At 48.0% G+C, this 9,540-nt stretch overlaps 1 protein-coding gene across 7 annotated transcripts in view; it reads left to right on the forward strand.

Moving 5' to 3' along the window:
• LDB2 (LIM domain binding 2) overlaps positions 1-9,322 on the forward strand; it is a 383,161-nt gene extending 373,839 nt beyond the window's left edge. Inside the window, exons 7-9 of one of the 7 annotated variants that reach the window (XM_030314157.2) lie at positions 2,160-2,311; positions 4,850-4,992; positions 7,952-9,322. In XM_030314157.2, the coding sequence (XP_030170017.1) occupies positions 2,160-2,311; positions 4,850-4,954 (257 nt within the window). In that variant the 3' untranslated portion in view covers positions 4,955-4,992; positions 7,952-9,322. The remainder of the gene's footprint in view (positions 1-2,159; positions 2,312-4,849; positions 4,993-7,951) is intronic. The other 6 variants (XM_030314159.1, XM_030314158.1, XM_030314152.1 and 3 more) reach the window with 6 other exon arrangements.
• Positions 9,323-9,540: the final 218 nt, after the last annotated feature.

Genomic DNA, 9,540 nt, shown 5'->3' on the forward strand with positions numbered 1-9,540 from the left:
TATTTTTGAGAGAGAGAGAGAGAGAGAGACAGAGCACGAGGGGGGAGGGGCAGAGAGAGAGGGAGACACAGAATGCGAAGCAGGCTCCAGGCTCTGAGCTGTCAGCCCATGAGCAGTGAGATCCCAAGAGTAGTGAGATCATGACCTGAGCAGAAGAAGTCCGTGGCTCAACAGACTGAGCCACCCAGGCGCCCTGAGGGCCTGAAATTTAAAGTAGTAATTTGCCAAGGTCAGTCTCATAGCTCATCAGTGAAGGAGGCCTGTGTCACAATAGGTTTTTATGTCTCCAGAGTTCACGACTCTCTTACCTCAGCTACCTGCTGCCAATGGGAATAATCCAGAGCACACAGTTTCGGTATATTTCCCCCAAATTTCATGAAGGAATACAGATACCAAAAAAAAAAAAAAAAAAAAAAAAAAAAAAAAAGTAGTTTTAATTCTTGAGGTAATGGAAGAAGCTATTTGTCAGGGGAACTAAGTATTTGATTGACTTTGAATGTGTCACTCAGCTCTTTTCCAGCATCATGAGCTGGAAAAATTCTATTTCCTGTTTCCACAACTTTTAGGAGCAGCACCCATAACTCTCTACAGATAGACATGTTAGGACCTTTGATGAAGATCTTTGGGGCACCTGGGGGGCTCAGTAGGTTAAGCATGCGACTCCCTCCGGATTCTGGCTCAAGTCATAATCTCACAGTTCATGAGATCGAGCCCCGTGTCAGGCTCTGTGCTGACAGTGCAGATTCTGCTTGAGATTCTCTCTCTCCAACCCCCCCCTTCTGCCCCTCCCCTGCTTGCACACATACACTCACTTGTGCTCTCTCAAAATAAATAAACTTAAAAAAATTAATCATGTTTACAAAAAAAAAAAAAGAAAAAAGAAAATCTTTGCACATAAGAGACAAAATATTTACAAAAGAAGAATTGGTATATAAATAGGAACACAATCCTCTTCTTCCTCAAATGTTAGGGGGGATTTGGTGGACTAAGTGCCCTTTGAAATGAGCCTTAAAGGCAATCCTCCCCACTGCCCATCAGAAGCGCATAAATGTTTTAAGAAAATGCTACAAGGCTCTCTCGCTGGGTCCCTGGCTCACCTTCTCTCCATCAGCGCTGGTTCAAAAGAGGGTTAGCAAAAAGGATGCTTTTACGTGACGTTTCCAACTTAGTAAATGCCTGGAAAAAGTTTCCGCAGATTTCTCATTTACAAAACAAAGATCAGAATAGAACCGAATTAACAGAGTCGCCAGGAACATACAATAGTCGTGACATAAAACACATGAAACAGATGAAACCATTACGAGCATGAAAACATTGTGTACTTCTCACACCACCTAATAGGTAAACAAATAACATCCTCCGGCCCCACATCACCACACGTCCCTCTGCTTCCACTAAGACGTTGTTCAGCTGTCGGTCCGCAATATTTTCCTCTGTTTCTAAGCGGGACTTGGATGCAAAGATCTAGTTTCCCTTCGTGCAGATGCTGGCCCTAGCACACTTCGACCTTCTCCCCCGAGCAACTTTGAAATGAGCAGCATTCTTTAAACACCGGGGTCCAAACCATGCGACCTGAGAACTGTACTGAGCTAGGGATCCTACGTGTGACACTCTCAGCTGATAGGACTCATGCTTCCTCTTTTCTGTACCTGAGCATCTCAAGGTCTGCGCTGGCCTGCAACCAGGTGCCGACTGGGAGATGCTGGTCTACCACCTTAACTCGTTTTCACCCTTTCTCTCATTCCTCGGAGGCCCCCCGGAGGAACGCAGAGCCCTCCTTTCCCCCTAAAGAGCCAACAGTCCAGAGAAAAGGGTTTTCTCAAATTCTGTAATGGTGATAATATGTTTCACGCGACTCTTAACGGTGGTATTTGCGGCTCGCCCCTAAAATACATTTACTAGACTGCAGGCACGTGTCTAACGGTAGAGAGAACAGTGAAGCACAAATCATTTGATCTAGAGACCAAAGAAAAGAGTTGCACCCATTTGGTGCTAAAAGGATAAAGCCACGGCTTCCTCCCTTCACTTAGCGTGAAGCTAAAAGAAACGGCAACAATGTAGAGTGTGCTCTTTGTCATTTACAAGCACAGCTTCCTTGGGGGGACGGTATGGTGACGGTTGCCCCAGATCTGACCCTCCATCCATTGTCCGTATTGCAGCAGAACCCACACGGCAGCCGACCACGAAGCGGAGAAAAAGAAAAAACTCCACCAGCAGCACGTCCAACAGCAGCGCCGGGAACACCGCCAACAGCACCGGCAGCAAGAAGAAGACGCCAGCCGCTAACCTGAGTCTGTCCAGTCAGGTACCTGTAAGTCTCGCTTTCCTCTTAGGCCCGAAATCCCGCCTCGGCCTGTCCTCCGCCTGCTGGGGGCCCAGGGAAAGTCCCCGTTAGCCGCTCCTGCCTTCTGGGTTGGGGGCGGGGGAGGGCCAGGCAAGGGCAGGGGGAGGGTGGGCGGGAGGAGCTCTACCATGGAAACCTTCCCCTGCAAACTGGGAATTAGGAAGGAATATTAAGCGTCTGCGCTGCACAGGGACCTGAATTACAGAGCCGTCAGAGGCACAGACAGGAGATGTGTCACGTGAGGCTTAATTAAAATATCACTTAGCGCCATGCCTGGTGGCAGAGAAGGGGCCCTCGGCAAGATCCCCGGGGACCCCTGTGCTCCCCTGGAAACTAGCTTCCGGCGTTCAGGCTCCATGTTGTAATTTGACTGGGCCTTCCCAACATGGGTGCCCTTCTCATTTTGAGACTCAGGTAATTAACTCTTGGCCACTAAAATCGCAGCTCAGTGGATGCCACTTGACCCATTTCATTACCTCAGGGGGAGGGTCCACCCTTGGTTTGGTCTCAACTCTCCTGACCTCTTGACCCTTTCTTTCATTTCTGGGTCTTGACAAAGGAAATGGGCCGCTTAGAAGGGGGCTTCTTTGAACTCCGAGGCTGACAGCTGACGGGTGTCCCCAAATAGCGCGTTGCCCGTGTGGGCACTTTCTTCATCTCCATTTTTTTTTTTTTCAAGTTCTGTCCTGTCTGCCTACTTCCTTCCTGACTCCAGATTCCTCAGCCCAGTGTTAGATCATTTATCGCTTTTAAATTCTCATGCTCCTCTAAACATTTCTCGTCCCTCGTCCCCTCCACGATTACTTGTGGGTGTCCTTCTCTGCTGCCCTTGTCACATCACCCTGTCTCCAGGCGTTTGACTGTCGTTTGAACCCTGATACTTCCGTGGTGCTTCATGGCTATCCCTTGGATACCATGTCTTCGGAAATGTGTTCTATTTCTTATTACTTCCCTCAACCAGTACAATTTTACCTTTTCTCTTTCACACCTTCTTCCCTGTCTTGGTCTGTTGTCCTCATATCTCTCCCCATGTGAGAGTGGATTCTTGTTTCATGGGGTTTCTCCACTTACTTCTAAATGTGTCTTTCAAATCTGGCCCCAACCCACTTTTACCCACTTTCCATCGGTCGGTTTTCTTTGGCTAGAAGCAACCCCATCAGTACCTGAGAATCACCTGGGCCACTGAGACTCTTCTCCTGTCTTCCATAGACAGAGGGTATGGTTTTCATCATCACTGCACTAGAAAGAAAGGGTCATGGAGAGAGTGGCCAGCCTGTGGGGAAGGTACCATTTTAATTTTAAGACCGCTAGGAATTATAGTTTTTAAATAATGCCAGACTCACCTCTGTTTTCTGAACTGGCTAAAGAGTCAGAAAAAAAAAAAAAAAATCAAAGAAAAAAAAAACCAGAGTCTTTTTATTAAGGTACCAATAAGTTAGGCCCACTTCTGGTTAAATTGGAAAATACACAGAGAAAATGGCCTGGTATAAATAAATCAACCCCAAAGTGCACACAAGTAGCCCATTATTCATCTACTCCTGGAGTTTTAGAAACTAACATTTGTTAGTTTCCTCTAGCAAATGGAAGTGCATTCCAGAGAATTCTGGAACTGTGGCATTGCTCCTTAAAGGCACAGTGACTGCAAGAATTCAGTTCAGTTCAGCAGTTGTTTTGAGCTCCTACTATGTGCCCCACACCGTACCAGATATCAGCAATACCGAGATTAACAACCACAACAAAAACCCAGGCCCTGTCGGTCACTGAAGAGCTCAGTCTCTCCTGCCAGCTCAGTCTCCCGGTGTCAGCCAGCAGGGTACAGCACTGAGCAGGATTCTGAGGCCTTGGGTTTGGTGGGCCATCCATTGGTGATGTCTGCCTCAGGTGTAGAATAGCAATATGTGTGTCACAGATTTCGACATCCCTAGCCTCGTCGGAAACATTTCAATTTTATTTTAAAGGGCACATAGTCTGTTCCGCTCCCTTATGCTCCTATCCTCCAAGCCAACAACTACATCTTAGTGGAGGATCCCTGTGTCGAGATCCACTTTTAATGAAGTGAGACCCCTTGGACTTCGAGAGAACAAGGCACCATTAGAAAGCGAGAGCAGAATGCCAGCACCACCCCCGCACCATGCAATTCAAGATGTTTCAATGAAGTCAAGCTTACAGATGGCCAAGGGGGGGCAGGAAAAAGCCACCGCCACGTTAGGAAAATGTGCACATTTCGGGGTGCACTCTTGCTGAATGGACCTCCCGCGATAGGCATCGTCTGGCTTGTAGCGACCCCCTCTTTTAACCCTGTGTACTGAATTACCGACACGATTTGACTGTTGAACTAGAACGCGATCTGCAGGCACAAGGGCTGCCTCGTTCGAAGGCACGGCCAGGTTCTCTGTGCCACCGTGACCACAGCTGTGGTCCGCCTGGCTGCCGCGGCAGCAAACGTGCGTGTCCGGCGAGGACTAGGGTTTAATCCTTGGATTCTGCTTCTCACTCCATGAGCAGGGGCTAGGAGCGATCCCGAACTGCAGCCTCAACCCTGGGAGGGATGGAGACCTGTGTCATTCAACAGCAGTGACCCCTTCTGGCCAATTTAAGGAGAAGCATTGAGGGGCCCTGAAAGGAGTCACTTCCAGTCCTCCTCAGAGGTTGGTGGTCCTTGCACGGGGGATTAGTGAGAAGATGTGACAATGGGCGTGGCGCCTCCAGGCCTCCGGCGAGGAGCAGAGGTCTGCCTCAGGGGGAGCGAAGGGCATCCGGGGTTACCCTCAGACAGACCAGCCCTGCCTCCTGTGGGACACACGAGATAGCAGAGACGGGAAGGATAACGCAACTCTCACTACTCATGTTGAACGTTGGGGGGATTTTTAAAGATGGGGGGTGGGGAAAACGGGGCCAACATCCGCTAGGTAGAGGCAGCCCAGAACGTGCACTATGTCTCCGTTCGTTTTGTGTGAGGCTAACCAAGTGAGACTGTCCGAGCAGAGAACCACTCTTTGAGTCTGTAGGTTTAGAAGAAGCAGGTAGAGCCCCGTGCATAGCGGCCTAAGCGGCCTCAGGTATCTATGCACATGAGAAGCCCACGGCACACATCTGTCATAGCTTGCCATCTGTCACTCATCCGCACAGGTACACACAGGATTATGTATCTGGCTAAGGATTTTCTCGTACAATCAGGAAGGCAAATGTGGCATCACTCTGAAATTTAGGATGCTTACAACTGTCCATGCCTGTTCCAAACATGACAAGCCTGTATCAGTCCCATTTGAAGTGACTCAAATCACTATTTTCACAGTACTTTTCTTGAATAACTGTTATTTTCTGATGCAATGAAGGCACCTGGAGTGTCGAGAACTTTTTCTAATGTCACGCTTAAGCTGCCTTCTGATTTTTCTCCTCTGTTTACAAATTACGCTTACCTCCTCACACTGCCCCAGCCTCTCTCGATGACCTTGGACTCACAGTACTAATGCGGACCCACGTGGTCACTTCCCACACCCTTCCCCTGCCCTGTGACACCTTATGCATGTGTTTTCCGACCCTTTCAACGTGTGCTGCACGTAAGTCATGAAATGAGATGAACCCGTGTCATCCTCTGCCCAATCTTGCCCCATTCTTCCCCCCCCCCCCCACCTTTGTTCCTGATCATAAGCACTGTCTCCTAACTGCCTGTAACCAAGTGGCACTTTTTTGTCCAGAACACCCCCAACGGGTCATATGGCTAACCCGATAATGTCCCCTCCTCTCTGGAGGCCACATTCCATCTCCAGTCCTGTCGGCATTCTTGCCAATCAGAGTCTCTGTCTGTGTTGTACCTCACCTTGAGCCCTCATGAGTCTCCCCACATGTCAATGTCGTGTCTGGCTCTTCGTTGCATAGTCAGTACGTTCTTCGAAGCACACTTCTGATTGTCCTGCCAGTCCCTATATTTGCTGAGTTTACCCAGTGCATATTTGAGGCATTTACTTAATGTGGGACATATCTCTTTAAAATCATGTTTATCAAATCACAAGATCGATTAGTCAGAAAACACAGTTTGGAAATCTATTGATTATCTCCCCATAATTCTAGGGGAACCAGTCAGTCAGTCAATCAAACAAATAAACAAACAAACAAACAAGGTTCTCCACTGCAAAATCAACCAGGCGACAAGTAAGGGTTTTGTTCAATTGGCACCTTCATAATTCTAGAAAGAAACGGGAGGGCCCAATGGACCGCCTCCTGACCAAAGGCAGTATTCTCCTATACCGTCCCAGGAAAGCCTCTCTTGCCCCAGTGAAGACAAAATTTTCGCGCAGTTACCAAGGCATTTCATCGAATTAGCCTCCGCATCAGGAAACACACCCTTACGTCTCCAAAAGCATCTGGCTCAGCCCTGCTTGTGTTGGCAGAGGCGGAAGCTGATGGCCTTGGGCACTCGCCTGGAGTCACCGCACTTTTGAGTAGATTATTGCTCACAGCCTGCCCAGCAAGTATCACCCAGTATCACCTGACAGGTGTCCTGTCCCACGCCCAGGTCACCCACCAACCCCACACAGCCCCCTCTGAACAAAGAGGCCGGAGCCGTGCCCTGTGTATGCCCCCTTCTGCCCCCGGGCCCCGGGCCTCTCCAGCTGTGGCCTCCACGATGCTCCCGGCTACAGTAGGTGGCTTCCTTGTTTGCATGGAAGGACAATCTGTGCTTAAAGGAGTGATTAGATGGATTCTTCTTGCACGCTTCCATTTCTGATGACTGCCAGCTTCATCAATGTAATTATAATTAGTGCTCTTCTTCTTCCTTTTATGGCACCAGCTGGACAGACTGGTTCTCTTGACTGCCCAGATTGGTGGCAGGGTTGCCTGTGTGGGGATAGGTGACAGGCACCATGAAATAACAGATGGTAAATTCAGGGCTTGTTGGCAATCAGCAGGTTTTTGCTAATGACTTAATTAGCTATGCAAATTGTCAAATCAGTGTGAACATTGTTTTTATCGAAAACTTTACCTAAATTAATTACCATAATTAAGTAGCAGAATGTCAAGGATATTGGCTGCATAAAAGGGCCTGGCTGAGTGGAAAAAAGAGAGATTCTGCCTTCAATTAAAATGTATACCGTCCTTGGGACAGAGAGAACGCCATTTGGAATGAGTTGCGTGAATACTGCAGAATGGCACCCTCCCCCTGTTGGCTGCTAGTCTGAAGCCATTCAGAGGCCCTAACATAAAAAGTGGCGGATTTTTGGAGGTAGTGGAGAGCACCCAGCAGAAGGTTCCACAGCCCTCTCTCTAAAAGTCCCCAACGTCGGCAAGTTAAAAGCGTGGATTTTTTTAATCTTGAAAAATCCATTTTTTTATTTCTGCAGATTGCTAGCATTGCTCGTTCTCCGGTGTCAGGCTGCGCACTAAGGACATAAACTCGCGTGGTTGTTCCACGTCAGGAGGCAATGTTTATTTCCTGTAGAAATCCAATATGCGTCTCGCCCCCGCCCCCCGACTTTGAGACTTGACCCCCGGTGCACAGTACACGAGCGTGTCTGTCCTAGACCCCCCAGCTCCTCCCGCTAGTGTTTTAAGCTGAGCTTCTCTGTCCCAAGGTTTCCCTGTAATAATGTCAGCTGCTGTTCACAGGATGTGATGGTGGTAGGCGAACCAACCTTGATGGGAGGTGAGTTTGGGGACGAGGACGAAAGGCTAATCACTAGATTAGAAAACACGCAATATGACGCGGCCAACGGCGTGGACGACGAGGAAGACTTCAACAGCCCCCCGGCCCTGGGGAACAGCAGCCCGTGGAGCAGTAAACCCCCCGCCGCTCAAGAGACCAAATCAGAGAACGCCCCACCCCAGGCTCCCCAGTGACACTGACCCGCACCCGCACCCGCACCCGCACCCGCACCCGCCGTCAGTAGGTCGTGGGGCACGCTCACGCTTGCAGATCCTTGCTTGCAGGAGAGGAAGGAGGAGAAATAAAAAAACTCTTCCACGCAAATACCTGTTTCGAAACCACAATGATCTGAGTTTGGGTTTCTTTGTTCTTTCTTTTTTTTCTGTTTTGAATTGAGAGGATCGTTCCAATAAACTTCCCTGACCCTTCCCTGGAGGCCTTCACAGGTAACACAGAGAGTGGCACTGATCTTAATGAAAAGAGCGAAAGCTCGCGCTTCTCCGGGCTCGGTGTTAACCACGTGTTTGTTAATTACACCCCACCCCCAACCCCACCCCGACGAAGGCCATATTGTCAATACGCCCTCAGTGCTCAGGGTCTCGTTATATGCCGACCCTAACTACAGATGACTTTTTAATATTGTAAAATATTTTCTGCTTTTTGACTTGCATCTGAGAGTTTCTTGTTTCAGTAAAAAAAGAAAAGAAAAAAAATCAGCCTTTGGACAGTAATTTAAATGTATCCTTATTATTATTTTTTTCCTTCACCTTTTCTTTCATTGGGTAACAGCTAAGAGGGCCTTGCAGGGTAATTATTGGGTGAGCTAATGTCAGTCGGTTCTCCAACCCCAGCTGGTTCAGTTGAGCCCAAGGGCTGAAACAAGAAATGTCTTTTTGTCATCGAAGACACCAAGGCAGATTTTTATGTAAAGACAGACACCTGGCCCCTCGAGAACCTACTCGTTTGTAAAATTGCTGTTGATCCAAATCTTTTCAAGCCATGTAATCCATTAATTTTGTGGGCAGTTTAATAAATCTGAAACTTTTTTGTGTTTTTTATTGTATCTGAGTTGACTGTTGTTTCTTTTCATGGTATATTTCTTGTATAATATTTTGTAAAGCCCTCACCTGGTTCTTTTATGGGGATTCTTCTTTGGGGGCAATTCCAGTGTATTTATGTGAAACTTTATAAGAGAACTAATTTTTCCATTTGCATATTAATATGTTCTTCCACACATGTAAAGACACAGTGGCTCCGTGTGTTATAAAACAGCTGTATTTTATGTATGCTTTACTGATAAGTGTGCCAATAATAAACTGTGTTAACGACCAAAGCAACTGAGTCTGGCTGTTTGTGAGCGTTTGGCGAGGGGTTGGGGGGGCGGGGCGGGGGAGAAATCTGCCCACGATCATAAGTACTGAGCTTGGATTTATTGCCCAGAGTCCAAATGGAGTGGAATTGTGACAGCCATGCCATCCTTCGTAAAGTCTGATTCCTTTCCCTGCTCACTGTGGTTCAGTTGGGCAGATGTGTGAGAGTCTGCTGTGTGCTG

The sequence above is a fragment of the Lynx canadensis genome, chromosome B1 (assembly GCF_007474595.2).
Source record: "Lynx canadensis isolate LIC74 chromosome B1, mLynCan4.pri.v2, whole genome shotgun sequence".
NCBI lineage: Eukaryota > Metazoa > Chordata > Mammalia > Carnivora > Felidae > Lynx > Lynx canadensis.